Source organism: Prorops nasuta, unplaced genomic scaffold (genome assembly GCF_024137725.1).
Source record: "Prorops nasuta isolate Cenicafe-Biocafe unplaced genomic scaffold, Cenicafe_Pnas_1.2 PNAS00002, whole genome shotgun sequence".
In the NCBI taxonomy this organism is placed as follows: domain Eukaryota; kingdom Metazoa; phylum Arthropoda; class Insecta; order Hymenoptera; family Bethylidae; genus Prorops; species Prorops nasuta.
Window position 1 is genome coordinate 1416334 of NW_027116799.1, and position 15682 is coordinate 1432015.

A 15682-nucleotide genomic window follows, 5' to 3' on the forward strand; every position below is an offset into this window, starting at 1 on the left:
GCGTCGGCCGTCGACGGAAATCCAGGCTGAGCGACGCGACGCACGGTACGACCGCCAAACTCGCCTAACAAAAACATGTCAATTCTTAGAAAACTCGCGCCAATATGCCGTCTCTCTATAACTTAACGTATAGCCGCAAGTACTACACTCTACTTATATACACGTCTATATCCATCGCCTAGTTTTAAGTAGGCAAAACTCGCAGCGTAAGTAAATTAGGTATAGACGCGTAGAAACTTTGCATCGCTGGAGAAAATCGCTCGGCGAAACTTTAATAGCGCGTTCCCCTTTTAAACCCGGGTCATTGTTATCATTATATCGCATTTCACGTGTTTATTCACATACGTGTGTGTGTGTGATTTCTTGCTGAAATTAATCCAATGAATGTTACGCTTTGCATTATATGGATTTTCCTTATTAACCCTTGAAATATTGCCAACCTTAGGCAAGGTTTGCTAGGATCGAAAATTGCTTTGGGTTTGAGATAAGTGAGTGTGAAAAGGGATAGGCGAAGCACGTGATTTAGTGGGAACGGGATGGACTGAGCCAACATCGTGGCGATGGAGCATGCGGGATTTCATTAAAGGGGATTTTGACGCGTGCGCAGGATTTCCAAGGAGGGGGGTGGGGACAAGGGTGACAGAGGCAGATAGGCAGGCACTAGGCAGGCAGGCAGCTCGAACCAAGGTGGTCTGGCTGGTGGTGGTGCGAGAGCTGCGTCGTCGGCGGCGCGACCCGCTCGTGGCAACGTGCGTGACGAGTTACAGCGTGTTCCAAAGGAAAGACAGAGGGAGAGAGAGAGAGAGAGAGAGAGCCCGTCAGCCCTGAGAGAAATAGCTGAGCCTTCGTAGAATCAGCCTCAGTAACGCCGCACAGTGATAAAATCAGCAGGAGAAAAAGAGAGACGGTTGGAGCAAGAGAGAGAGAGAGACAACAACATTGGCGCAAGATGCCAATTGGTGGCCGCGCAGTCTGACCAGCCACGCCGGGTTCCAGCAGGATAACTACTCACTGTATAAAGGAGTACGCGAGTAGAGTAGAGGAGAGGGGGGATCCTCGTCAGTGATCATCAGCAAGCTATTGGATCCGCTGGCTGAGAATCAGCCGCAGGATGGCCGATAGCGAGGGGGGATCCGAGCAGGATGACGTATCATTCCTCCGCACGGTGAGTCTAACTTTTCCAAGAGGGTGAGTTTGGCCAAATTTACTCCTCTATTACTGTAACCTCTATATCTAGACTATATAGACGACGCATCTCGCCCGATCGATCGCTCTGTTAAAACAGTTATTAACTCTCGATCCCTTTACTCATCTAACTTTTTTTCAAAGGGTTAACTTTCACTCCTCGCATCCCCCCTCCCTCCTATATAGCCTAGGCTCCCAAGCACGCGACGTGAGCGGCGGACCGAATAGGGCGCTCACTACCGAATAATGACTGGCTTCAACTTGTCAGTCGCTTCGTCACTTTTCTCCCGTTTACTCGCTCATTCGTAAACATTGGCCTGTACCGATCGTCGTTGTACTACATACCACACACCCCGCACGCGCTACGACTTACTACTTACCGACCCGCCACAACACAATGCAATTGCAATTTCACTCTATTTACTCGTTTTTCACGCTTTTCATCGTATATCGTACTTCTATTTTCAATACATATATATATATATATATATATATATATATTACATTATTCTTTTATTTACTTTAAAGAAATTACAGTTCTATTTTTACGTAGTAAATACACATAATATGTACCTACAGTATTATTACTTACTTTTGCTATACTTTCTTTGCGAAGAGCTGATATCCCTCCCGTATAGTCATCAGTCAGGGAATAAATTCTGGATGAGAGAAACTTGTGGTGGATTTTCGCGTGAATGTTTTAATATCTCAATTTCTCTCCTCTTCTTTTTCCTTCCTTTTAGTAAATTAATGCAGATGGTTATCCAGCTTCGTTCCATGCACAGATGAGAATTGCGTTGAAGAAAAGTTACGCTTGATCGGTTAAAGGGTGCACACCGGTGTTGTGACGAAAAAAGATAGAAGGGGAGCTTTAGTGAATAATGGAAGCACTTAAAGTTCTCATACCGAGCGACCTTGACCTCCTTTGGCTCTGGAAGGATCAAGCGATCGCTTAGCGACCGAGGGTAGCTAGCTGGCTATGACCTTGAGCTTTCGCGGCCTGCACCTATTTGACGCTCGGCCACCTCCGGTTGACGCGTGTTCGCACTGTTCGCTCTCACCCGTATGCTACTTATTTAGTCGTTCTTTGCAGTCACACGCCATAAATATTCATCCAATTCATCGTTACCATTAACGCCTTCTGTTAAACCTTTCTCATCGGCTCGGTCATCCGAATAGAAAATCGCGCACAACTCTTTCAATAATTGATTCAACAATATGGCTCATTGCTTATTTAAATTTCATATTTTTCTATTTTTATTGACAAGTACGGTTTAATATACAAGGATTACCAATTTAACACACAGGGATTTATCGGTTAAATGTAGCTATCGATTAAATAAATCTGACAATATGTGATATATGGTTCGAAAGAATTTATGACGTTACTCTGTTTCTCATAATTTCACTGACGTATCACGGGACTTTTGAGAAGGAAAGAGTTGGATTAGTTTATTCGTTTTTGAGATTTATGACTAATTTTTCTTCTACTTTCTTCCTCGTCTGCCTCGATTTTCTCTACACATCTCTGCCAATCGTATATATTTTTGTTTCTCCTCATTTGGCAGAGCGTTCCATTGCTTCCCAGCCTCGCGAGCAACATCCGGGACTCTTCTATATCCATTTTTCAAAGAAGAAGACAACATTTTCAGATAAAATATGATGTACGGATTCTGTGACAGTCGTAGTCTTTCTCTCTTGTTATTTGAAGTACATTTGCACTGTTTTCTTCGAGAAGACGCCTGCTGGTTTGTGTCTTGTCCATGTCTTTGCGGGCTTTCACTATCTTCGCATACTTCCATTTTTACCGTATTTTCTCTATTATTAATATTTAATTTATCGTTATTTGAAAATTAATGCGCAGGAGAAAGAGAGGGTTGTGTGTTAAAATGAATGCGAGAAATAGAAGTTAAACTGAACATTATCAAAATGCCACTTCACCTTATTTCTTTAGGGTCATCCGAATAAGTAACCATTTTGTCTTTAATTTTGAATTTTTATATTTTCAATTAGAGCCGCATTTTATATTTATCAGTGGCTACTACTGAATTTCCAAATCATGATCGTAAACATCGCAGGGAATATTTGACAGGGAAGGAAGGGAAGGAAGTAAGTTCTTTCTTGAAAATTTTGCTACAACGTGAAACTGGCCCTGACCAAACTATATAACTTTCGATTCGATTAGCAAATTAGCAATTAAATAAATGACTTGATTCGTGTCGTACTACATCAACAAATTTCTTAAAAAGGGTAAATATTTATTAGAATTAATTAGTATTGGTAGATAAAGTATAAGACACGCACACGTACAGCTGTATATATATATATATATATATATATAACGTCATTGCTGCTTTGCTGCTCATCAAGTAACATGATGCAGTTAATTTTAGATATCGATGGCGTATTGTTTTCCGTGATCAATAGAGCTTACTTTTTCGTTAAAGATAAAGTGTAAAAAAAATTGTCAGATCGTATAGAAAATAGTCTAACACTTTGCAAAAGCAGCAGGATAACGTGTAAGAGAAAAAAATAAGAGTCACGGGTCATCTATGGTGTACATTGCATGGATTGTGCTAATTATTATGGGACGACATCGATTAAATCCCCTGCAAGCCTCAACCCTCATAGCGAAATCACTCGAGAGTAATTACAAGTTCTAATTATAGGAGTCTGAATAGAGGAATAATAAGAGGAAGAATGGTGTATGAAATTTAAGGGTGTCTTGGAAGGTCGATAAATTAATTAGGTGCATGGCCGTACTGTTGCACCATCTCTCACCGTGAAAATCCAGCTCTTTCCCTCAAGAACGTTCAACGTTTTCTTACAAGCTACAATGATTTACGATCTTAGGAGCGGAGCGACCAGTCACGGAACTATTTACTTGTACATAGAACTCGACCTCTCTACCCTTGACCTCACCGGCAGCACCGTTTCTTATTCGATCGTTTCTCAGGTGTATACGATAAAAGCAATATAGTATTAGTTCACTTGACTAGACGTCGGACGATGCAGTCGAGCAAAGACTCGAACGTCGGATCATTAGTAAACTATATAACATAACTCTAAGTCTAAAATTATCAATTTTCTTCTGGTTGAAATGTTTGCGTGTGAAAAGGAGAATTCTTGTTATTTTACGGAGGAAAAGTTGCGTGTTTCTCGCACAGAGAATCGTCGTACAACGCGGTGTTATGTTAATTTACTCCGTACCAACACATGTAACATATCTGCGTCGTTATTCATTGCATTTTACAATATCGTGATGAATATACGTATATGTAGGATATAATTAAAGAAGAAGAGAATGGATCTATTGTATAGGGAATGCAAAAGCAGCAAGAGGAGAGAAATTGAAAGGTTATCTCGACTTGGTTGGGGCACGAGCGCATAGATTCTCCGATGCGATAGCGTGGAAAAGCTCGGGGATGATAAAAGCATTTCCTCGGAGATACCTCGATCCCGTCTTCGCGCATACATTCTTCAGGTCGGCCCCGTCGCGTCGGCCAAATTGGTTCTGGCACGCAACGAAGCATCTGCTACTTGGCCTACATTATATATTTCATTATTTTGCAAATACCATTATTGTGAATCGTTCGCTTGCTTTGGCATCCTTCTCATACCTGCTGATTTCTATACGTATATACATGCACATAAGTATGTAGAAACACTCAACGTTCATTATCTGCAGAAATAAATTTAAGAAAGCATATAACATTTATAATTATAGTATACATAGTTTATATATATATATATACATATATATGTGTGTGTGTATACAAGGAGGATGCTATCTTTCTTCACCTGTTGCGCTCTATTACAATTTATTAAAGCTGAGATAATGTTTAGGGCTTGGCGGGCTTGACATATATACTATATATATATATATATATATACACATATATAGTGCGCATAGTAGAATCGTTAAGAAATTTCTAGGCCTATACTTCGGGTGGGTGCGATCGATACAGGTCACTGTCTCTTTAATAATAATAGCCCTTTACATGTATAAGCATGCACCGCAACTGCCTGTAAACTTTGGCTGTGAAATAAAATTTGCAGGAGGACATGGTATGTCTTTCTTGCACTGCTACAGGGGAGAGGGTATGTCTAGCAGCAGAAGGCTTTGGAAATCGACACTGCTTTCTAGAGAATATTGCTGACAAGGTATTTATGTATATAAGAATTCTCTTGGACATTATTTTCCAAAGAAAATATTATATTACATTTATTATCTCTCAAGAATTTCCCATAAATTTCACTATTTTTCAGAACATCCCACCGGATCTATCTCAATGTGTCTTTGTAATAGAACAAGCTCTATCGGTGAGGGCTTTGCAAGAGCTGGTCACAGCGGCTGGATCCGAGACGGTAACGTAAAAATTTCTCCTTTAATACTATACAAAAACACTATAGTATATATATATGTATATATATATATATATATACATATATATACGCAATGTCTCTTGTTGACATTAAATGGAATACTTGACCCTCGTGATATGCTCTGATTCGGTTCTTCAAATGTCAGAGTATACTCGATCTGCGTAGGAGTGGGCCATAAGTTTAATATAATGTATAGGTATATAATATCATAATAAAGTCCGCTCATTTGGTTTTACGTCAGATGCAGGAAACGAACTTGAGTCAGTCTGACGTGTTTGTTCCGCATCTACCAAACATTTATACCTAAAAGGTAGATGCGAGTGTGGCCTGCTCTACTGTACGTCTAGCTCTTAATCATCAACGAGTAGTTCGAGCCATTTTCATGCAAACGGTCGGATTAACGTTCTGATTGCATTCGCACGTGCACACCCCCTCCCTTTTCCATTACACCCTTCCCTTCCCCTCTTCTTCCATTATCCGATAATTGTATACGTATAGCATGCGTTCATGTAGTCACACGATTCAACATACACCAATTATTCTTCACTGCACCTCCTTATATACGTTCCCGTTTTTTGCTGTCTTTCTTATATATCTGTCTCTTGTATCATTTTCTTGTACCATTATCTCTTGTCAATCTTGTTACGCATCTCTTCTATGTGTGTAAAAATAGACAAAAATCACTGTGTGAGAATAAAAAAAAAAAAAAAAAAAAGAGAGAGAGCATCACTAATAATTTGTAAATTCGCTCTCGTCGCTGTCGAGTCAGAAACTGTACTTTAAGCACAAACTTATCACCTACACGAGCGAAATATGGTAACGATGATTTACGTCTCCTTATGTTTCTGTTTGCAGCAGCAAGAAAATTTAGTAAGTATTTCCTTAAGAGCCACTTTGCAGGATTCGTTAAACTCGTGCTTTGGGTAAAAGTCATCCATTTGCTTATTGTGTCTCGCGATTAATACTCGACGCATTTCTTTTATGCTCACGCTGTAACATATCTCATCATTTGATCCAATTAATCTGAAGGATATGCTTTGATAACGAATTTTCTCGATACTCATCTCGTTATCTAATATATTTTTCTTGCCCTGATTAATCCTTAAAGTGTACATAAAACACACTCCCTTAAATTTATATACAGAAAATTTTAAGTCTTTGAAATTGATGAATAGTTGATGGGTGTATACAGGATACATTTTCACCTAAAGAATTTATCGAATCAACCTTCAACCATACCCCATACTTAAGAGTCATAAAGGTTTCATCATTTTCTTTGAAATCTATATGTATGTACATTGAGGTGAAAATTATAGGCATGTAAATACGCGAAATAGTAACTGCGGTTGTCAGAAATCAAGACAAACGACACTTTAAGGGTTAATCTTTGACGCTTACACGTTCGTTTGTACGCATAGTATATACCCTTTTGCTTCTGTATTTAACACCACGTACGTAACTTTTATCACGTACTTATCTTCTATATGGCCTTCTCTTAGCAGTACGCTTTATAGACTTGTCATTTTTTCCAGCTATTCTTTTTCTAATTTCAATGATTTTCGAATCTATTTGATGAATGAAAAGTCTCAGGTACACAAATTGAGCAACCGTCTTCAGCTTTTATGAAGTATTTATTTTGTAGGGAAAAGGAACTGGATCTGGCCACAGAACCTTGTTATACGGCAATGCCATTCTTTTGAGGCATCAGAACAGTGACATGGTCAGTATTGATCGGTAGTCGGAGCATTATAGATTTCAATTGGCTAACGATATAATAATAGTAATGTTAATCTGCAGTATTTGGCGTGTTTATCAACGAGTTCCTCGAACGACAAGCTTGCTTTCGACGTTGGGTTGCAGGAACATTCTCATGGTTCGTTGATGGAATTTAAAAAAAATAATAGCTGCTGCTTACTGAAAACGTCGTAACACATGGCACTATAAGAGATTTGAATTTGTCAAATTTAGGAGAGGCCTGCTGGTGGACGGTTCATCCCGCATCGAAGCAGAGGTCAGAGGGTGAAAAAGTGCGCGTTGGTGACGATCTTATTTTGGTATCCGTAGCTACTGAAAGATATTTGGTAAGAGTTTCTTTTTCTTTCTCTCCTAATATTATATACTATTACTTTTTAATGGAATGGTAATGGGATAGACAATTGTTTGCTGGCCTCTTTCAGCACACCACGAAGGAAAATGATCTTTCGGTTGTAAACGCCTCGTTTCACGTGACACATTGGTCCGTTCAGCCTTACGGCACAGGAATAAGTAGAATGAAATATGTCGGTTACGTTTTTGGCGGTGATGTACTACGCTTTTTTCACGGAGGCGATGAGTGCCTCACCATACCTTCAACATGGAGTACAGCGACCGGTCAAAAGTATATAATATAACTATTTTGTACTTTCCAACGCGTGCGAGGATCGACCGATCGAAGTATTAATTGGATGCTTGTAATTATTATTCGTAGTTTAGTTATTTACGAAGGTGGAAGCGTGATGAGTCAAGCACGATCCTTGTGGAGGTTGGAGCTCGCGAGGACCAAGTGGGCCGGAGGCTTTATCAATTGGCTGCACCCAATGAGGATAAGGCACCTGACCACTGGTCGTTACTTGGCTGTAAAGGAAAACAATGAGCTATATCTGGTCGATAGGTAAGTACTTATTTTTAGATAAGTTCAAAGGTCGTGATTATCATCGTTAGGGAACGTGAATTCTAAATGCGAATGTCATTCCCTCGAAGGAACGAAGCCACGATTGAAACCTCGACGTTCTGGCTACGACAGGAGAAGGACGATCAAAAAATTGTTCTAGAAGATAAGGATCTTGAAGTTATTGGATTACCTATTATTAAATATGGTGACTCTACTGTCATTATGCAGCATGCCACTACGTGCCTCTGGGTCTCGTACAAGGTATGAAAATCTGTTGATTTTCTAATAAAATACAGTAGAGAGGGAAAACACGAAAAAAAAAAATCCCCTCTTATATATCCATGAACAAACGATCGATTTCTTTCTTTTTGGTTATTTTAGTCATACGAGACGAAGAAGAAGGGTGTTGGAAAGGTGGAAGAGAAGCAGGCGGTTCTGCACGAAGAGGGAAAAATGGACGATGGATTGGACTTTTCGAGATCTCAGGAGGAAGAGTCCAGGACTGCTCGTGTTATCAGAAAATGTAGCAGTTTATTCACCCAGTTCATTATGTGAGTGTATCATATTCCTTATGCATATACATATAGCATATGTAAGAAGGTATAGAATGTTTAATTTCAACCAAATACATTTTAGAGGCCTAGAGAATTTGCAAGTGGATAGACGAGCATCAATGTTCTTCCAGAACGTGAATTTGAACGAGATGGTTATGTGTTTGGAGGATTTAATCAATTATTTTGCTCAGCCGGAGGATGATATGGGTAGGAATTTTTAATATGAATTAATTGCGACCGATTTGTTGAATGAAATTTTTAACGATTTGTCATTTATACGTACAGAACACGAGGAGAAGCAAAATCGTTTTCGGGCATTGCGGAATAGGCAGGATCTGTTCCAGGAGGAAGGGATTCTAAATCTTATTTTAGAAGCTATCGATAAGATCAACGTTATCACGTCTCAAGGATTTCTAGTCGCCCTTTCCGGCGATGAAAGTGGTCAAGCTTGGGACCAAATCTCTGGCTATCTGTATCAATTGTTAGCAGCCATCATTAAAGGGAACCATACCAATTGTGCCCAGTTTGCCAATAGCAATCGACTAAACTGGCTATTCAGTCGATTGGGCTCGCAGGCTTCCAGCGAAGGTACCGGAATGCTCGATGTACTGCATTGCGTTCTCATAGATTCACCGGAAGCTTTGAACATGATGAGGGTGAGCAAAATATTATCAAACTACGCCAAGTCGACGTCTGTCAGCATGTCCCAAAATTTATAGATAAATATATAAATTGTGAATACATAGAAAGAAAAAAGTGTACGTTTGACATTTAATTAATTTTCCCACACAGGACGAGCACATTAAGGTAATTATCTCACTTTTGGAAAAACATGGGAGGGACCCTAAAGTACTGGATGTCCTTTGTTCTCTTTGCGTTGGTAATGGAGTCGCCGTTCGTTCCTCCCAAAACAATATCTGTGATTTTCTATTACCTGGAAAAAATTTACTGCTCCAAACGCAACTCGTGGACCATGTAGCGAGCATCAGGCCAAATATATTCGTCGGCAGAGTAGAAGGATCTGCTCTCTATCAAAAATGGTACTTTGAAGTAACGGTAGATCACATCGAACAAACTACTCACATGACGCCGCATTTGAGAATAGGCTGGGCCAATACCACTGGGTAAGTAAACTGAGTTTGAATTTTTTTTTTCTTCTAAATACAAGAAAATACACCTTGAACGGTTTCGAATCTTTTGGACAGATACATGCCTTATCCAGGAGGAGGTGAGAAATGGGGTGGAAATGGAGTAGGCGATGACCTGTACTCTTTTGGATTTGACGGTGCTTACTTATGGACCGGTGGGAGAAAGACTCAGGTGGTCCAGGATGCAACGGAGCCTTATATTAGAAAAAGCGACGTGATTGGCTGTGCCCTGGATTTGACGGTTCCCGTGATAAGCTTCGCCTTCAATGGAACGCAGATTTCCGGTTCCTTCAGAAATTTCAACCTGGACGGAATGTTCTTCCCAGCGATTAGCTGCTCCTCCAAGTTGTCCTGTCGTTTTCTCCTCGGCGGTGATCACGGTCGACTGAAATTCCAACCACCAGAAGATTTCTCACCATTGGTGGAGAGTCTGCTGCCTCAGCAAATCCTCTCTTTGGATCCGTGTTTTTACTTTGGAAATATGAACAAAGTGGTTCTAGCAGGACCTTGGCTCGTGGAAGATGACACAGCTTTTGTACCAGCTCCCGTCGACACCTCCATGATTAATTTACCTGCTTACGTAGAACAGATCAGGGATAAACTGGCTGAAAACATTCACGAGATGTGGGCCATGAACAAAATCGAAGCTGGCTGGATTTTTGGAGAACAGAGGGATGATTTGAGAAAGATTCATCCGTGCATCGTGCAATTTGAGAGACTACCGGCAGCTGAAAAACGTTACGACACACAGTTGGCAGTTCAGACATTAAAAACTATTTTAGCTTTGGGGTAAGAGTTTGCGTTTCATCTCGCGACACAATAATCAGAATTTGTCCTCATTTTTATCGACTTTCAAATCCCCACGAACTCTGCAATTTTAGATATTACATTACCATGGATAAGCCGCCATCTCGGATAAAAACATTGCGATTGCCAAACGAGCCTTTTCTACAAAGTAGTGGATACAAGCCAGCACCTTTGGATCTAAGTGCCATCAGTCTAACGCCAAAAATGGAAGAATTGGTGGATCAGCTAGCTGAAAATACTCATAATTTGTGGGCCAAAGAAAGGATCAGCCAAGGATGGACTTATGGATTGAACGAGGATTCTGAAATGAGAAGAAGTCCACATCTCGTTCCATATCCCAAAGTCGACGAGGCTATCAAGAAGGCTAACCGTGATACTGCTAGCGAAACCGTTCGTACGCTCTTAGTTTATGGATACATGTTGGATCCGCCAACTGGTGAACAGCACGAAGGTGCGGTATCATAAATAACACAAATTTCTTTCATATAATTTTGCAAGCGCAAAAAAATCCCCAAACAATCCTAACGACCCGTTCTCATTATAGCCTTACTTCTGGAAGCAAACAGATTACGACAATTATACTTCAGAACTTATAGAGCAGAGAAACACTATGCTGTCAGCAGTGGCAAGTGGTACTTTGAATTTGAAGTGCTGACAGCCGGCCCTATGCGAGTTGGTTGGGCCAAGGCTGATTGCGCACCAGGTGGTATGCTGGGAAACGATGAAAATACATGGGCTTTCGATGGTTACAACGTAAGTATAATTTTTTCATTAGACTTTACTCTTAGAACTCATCTCTATACCCAAGTGTATATTATTATACTTTATTAATTGGACGATTTGAAGTGATAAGTGAAGTGATTTAATTAAGGAGAGTATGGCTCGAAGGGCATGCGTATCTTTTAGAAAAAGATCAAAATTCTGCAAAATTGACAATGATAGGTGAAAGTTAGATCGAAAGGTATGGGTATCCCTAACGTGATTATAGCGTGCTTTCCAGTAGCGAAATACGAAAAAAACTTGAGTAATCCATAAAATGATCGTGAATGTCAGGTGACTAAGGTACACGCTGGTACCATCGAAACATTCGGTCACAAATACCAAGTGGGCGATGTAGTTGGCTGTTTCATTGACGTCGCAGACAGAACCATCAGTAAGAATCTTATTTCCCAATATAGCCATTAGAGGTTCAATAAACATTTTTGTTTACATATATATACACTCGCGCACACACACACACCTACACATATAACACACACAAGCCAATGCTCTTGTCCTTGTTTCGCTCTATGTTTCCTTATGTTCATTTGAGTTTTTTTTTCTTTTATTTGCATCTTTCTGTGAAAAGACGAATAAAAGTCGATCGATCAGTCACGCGTAGCGTATACTCTTTATACATATAGGAATCATTGTACTTTTCGTTTTGACACTTGCAATCTCTTAATTTTGTCTTATTTCATTGATCTTTCTGAAAAGATTTTATATACACTGCACAAAACCGATAACGTCCGCGTACTGCAGTATCAATTCTCTTTCGGAATTATAAATAATATTTAAGGTTTACATGTATATTTATAGTATATATAATACGTGGGGGTCTACAAAATTATTATTTCAATGATACTGTGCTATTATAATTCATGGTCTATGACGTTTTACGAATGAAAATGTTGAACTGGTTGAATTTTGTTTTAAAGGAGGAAAAGGTATACTCGAGCAACGCCGAAACGTTTGGCAAACAATGGCAGGTTGGAGATGTTGTCGGTGTTTTCCTGGATCTAATCGACAAAACGATTAGTAAGACGGAATCTTTAAGCGAACGCTTCAGCTGCCATTTCAAGCTATATTATATAAATAATTTGATTCTAACGATAGATTACTGGATACACGTATTTTTTATAATTAGGTATATGAAATACCACGCGTAAATTATTGCTCAGACACAAATTTTCCAAGCTTACATCACATTCGTACATTTGCTGCTGCTACTCTGATTAGGTTCATGTAATTGTGACATACCTTGGTCAACACTCGTGAAAGTTTCAATTCGACTGTTTATGTCTTTAAAAAAAAATCTTTTCTCTGTCCGTGCATTAAAAAAGTGCTTCCTTCGTGTCTTTTCCAGGCATACAATGTTTATTAACTGGTCAATGTCCTGTATTCTCTATGTAATTATATTAATATAGATAGATAATTGCTTAATATATCTTCCAGTATCCAGTACTCTATTCGATGTTATACTGTTATTATTAGCAAAGACAGTGCTTTCATTCATTCGTACTAATCACTATAACTCAGTCAAGGCTGACCCCAAATAACGATGTGAATAAATGTTCAATGTACTATCCTGTAATCAACGCCATTGTAAGATCCTTTCAATTTCAATTAAAGTCTATTCTCTGTTAATCTGCAGAAAACGATCACGCCATTCGTAAGGGTTGATCGAAAATAGTACAAACTTTAATAAATTCTTTCGTCCTGACGTATGTATCATTCAAACCCTCATATATATACATCGATATTTATCTATATTCATTGATAACATTGTGTACGTGTTTTTTCTTATAGTTTTTTTTTACTTTGTTCTTCAATCCACTTAATTTGCCGAAAATTTGCATTTCACGTTGTTTCTTCATTAACTATACAATTATACCTCATGCATGTAACGCAACAATATTTTATTAAATTTACCCTCGCGCTTATGTTATGTAATGTCAAGAATGTAATACCTTTAAAATATCTAACGTGTATGATATTTACTCATAATCGACACACGTGATTGATGCCTGCATTTTTATATGTTTCTCTAATAAGTGCCAAGCAAGGCCATTTGTCACTTTTGCCTTATGTATCGCTTAGTCTTGCACTAATTAAGTTTGTATTGGTGGTAAGAACGAATAAATGTTTTAATCTCAAATTATCAAAAAAAAAAATATTACATTCTTTGGAGTGTTTTATGTTGAACGAGATAATTTTCTTTGTCAAATTAAGCATCTTCGTTAAATTAACTATTCGTTCTAATTGCACAAAGAATATTTTAGAAGAAAGAAAGAGGGACTATTATATTTATATTTATTTATCACATAGGTTTCTCGTTGAACGGCGAATTATTGATGGATGCGCTTGGCGGCGAAACTTCATTTGCCGATGTACAGGGTGATTCGTTTGTACCGGCTTTTACTCTGGGCGTTGGCCAAAAGGCAAAGTTGACTTTTGGCCAGGATGTGAATACCTTGAAATTTTTCACAACTTGCGGTTTGCAAGAAGGATACGAACCATTTTGCGTGTCAGTATACTTTTTGAGAATTAAATAATTTCAAGGGATAAATCAAAGCCAATCTCAACGAGTTCCATCGGAAGTTATTTCAAATTTTACATCATTTTTAGGAACATGAATCGAGCCGTGACTTTTTGGTTCACGAAGGATCAGCCAATTTTCGAGAACACAGATGACATGATAGATACGAGGATAGACGTAGCCAGAATTCCCGCAGGCTCTGATACTCCTCCGTGTCTGAAAATCTCACACAACACGTTCGAGACTATGGAAAAAGCTAATTGGGAATTTTTGAGACTTTCCCTACCGGTAATATGCCAGTCGACTTTCATCTCCGAAGGAGAGAAAATACGAAGGTGGCAGGATATAAAGATACGACAACATAGGCTGCTGGCTGAGCAAGTGGAGCAAGCCCAACAATCAGCTCCGTCGGCCCGAATGGAACAAATTATGTTATCTGGATTCAGTATGAGCGACCTTAAAGGTATACGTTTGACGAAGTCGAAGAAACGTCAAAAAGCAAACGATCTTGTATTTAATATAAATTATCGAAGCTTTATTTGTAATACGTGACTTATGGTACCTATATAGGTCTGCAGAGAAATTATTCGGAGGACGCGGTGGAAGCAGACGATATGATGAAGGAATCTCCCTTACCAATGCAACGAAGCAAGCCATCCAGACCACCGAGGAAAGCTTCGACTTATGGCTCGCGCAGCGATGCATTAAACAACGCGACGAGCGACGGCGAAATTAATGGATATGGAGAGATGAACGGGGACGTTAAGGACGACAAGAAGAAACGTGGTCGCTCGCCGTTTCGGTAAGAGCAAACATTTGCTCTCCCTTTTTCAAATATGCTCTATATGAATAATAGTGCAGCAAAGATATGTTTGTAAATAAATTAATGATAAATCCACTAAATTATATATGATGATCTCGTTAGCAAGCTTAGCAAAGAAATGGAAGATTCAGCGTAAGTCTTGACTCTCGCTATATATTGTATATATATATATATATATATATATAGAGCTAGAGTGTACAATTTTTTGTTTATCTTATTGCATCGCATTTTTACCAAATAGTCATTATATCATTCCATTGTTTTAGATTCTTCTCGCGAAAAGCAAAGTCGCCGGATGCAAAATCGAAAACACCCGAGCCCCAAATGCGATCGGACGTATCCGAGCAAAGCACGAAAACTTTCCAGACTAATAAATTGGTCGGAAGACCGCAGGTTCGCGTATCGAACGTGAGTAGTACCTATAACTCTCAAGTCGATGATATATGAATAAAATAATGGAATAAGAAAAATTGATAAAAAATAATAATATTGTTAATCGAAATGCGGAAATTTGTAATATAGACCGATCTGAAAGTGGTACCACCTCAAATCCCAGAACGCAATACACCGAAAAGCATGTCTGTCTTAACCGGAACTGGAGTGGAGGCCATTGGAAACGAGATCTTTGACGCCGAGTGCCTGAAATTGATGAACGAGTATTTCTATGGTATACGGATATTCCCAGGTCAGGATCCGACTCACGTTTACGTTGGCTGGGTCACCTCGCAATATCATTTGCACGCCAAGGACTTTAACCTGTCTCGCGTCCGTAAATCTTCCGTTCTTATAATTGACGAGTGCGAGCGTCCAGTGGAACAGTGAGTGGACTGA

At 39.2% G+C, this 15682-nt stretch overlaps 1 protein-coding gene across 10 annotated transcripts in view; it reads left to right on the forward strand.

The window, feature by feature from the left end:
* Window positions 1–15682, forward strand: part of RyR (Ryanodine receptor) — a 34195-nt gene that overhangs the window by 2361 nt on the left and 16152 nt on the right. For 6 of the 10 annotated variants that reach the window (XM_066743503.1, XM_066743487.1, XM_066743496.1 and 3 more), the window contains exons 2-25: window positions 608–1165; window positions 5245–5349; window positions 5455–5553; window positions 6427–6441; window positions 7214–7291; window positions 7369–7444; window positions 7540–7652; window positions 7749–7948; window positions 8039–8221; window positions 8311–8482; window positions 8603–8772; window positions 8858–8982; window positions 9061–9431; window positions 9568–9899; window positions 9981–10712; window positions 10805–11181; window positions 11275–11483; window positions 12428–12527; window positions 13818–14016; window positions 14118–14491; window positions 14599–14830; window positions 14954–14983; window positions 15118–15259; window positions 15374–15669. In XM_066743503.1, the coding sequence (XP_066599600.1) occupies window positions 1112–1165; window positions 5245–5349; window positions 5455–5553; window positions 6427–6441; window positions 7214–7291; window positions 7369–7444; window positions 7540–7652; window positions 7749–7948; window positions 8039–8221; window positions 8311–8482; window positions 8603–8772; window positions 8858–8982; window positions 9061–9431; window positions 9568–9899; window positions 9981–10712; window positions 10805–11181; window positions 11275–11483; window positions 12428–12527; window positions 13818–14016; window positions 14118–14491; window positions 14599–14830; window positions 14954–14983; window positions 15118–15259; window positions 15374–15669 (4784 nt within the window). In that variant the 5' untranslated portion in view covers window positions 608–1111. The remainder of the gene's footprint in view (window positions 1–607; window positions 1166–5244; window positions 5350–5454; window positions 5554–6426; window positions 6442–7213; window positions 7292–7368; window positions 7445–7539; window positions 7653–7748; window positions 7949–8038; window positions 8222–8310; window positions 8483–8602; window positions 8773–8857; window positions 8983–9060; window positions 9432–9567; window positions 9900–9980; window positions 10713–10804; window positions 11182–11274; window positions 11484–12427; window positions 12528–13817; window positions 14017–14117; window positions 14492–14598; window positions 14831–14953; window positions 14984–15117; window positions 15260–15373; window positions 15670–15682) is intronic. The other 4 variants (XM_066743517.1, XM_066743559.1, XM_066743526.1 and 1 more) reach the window with 3 other exon arrangements.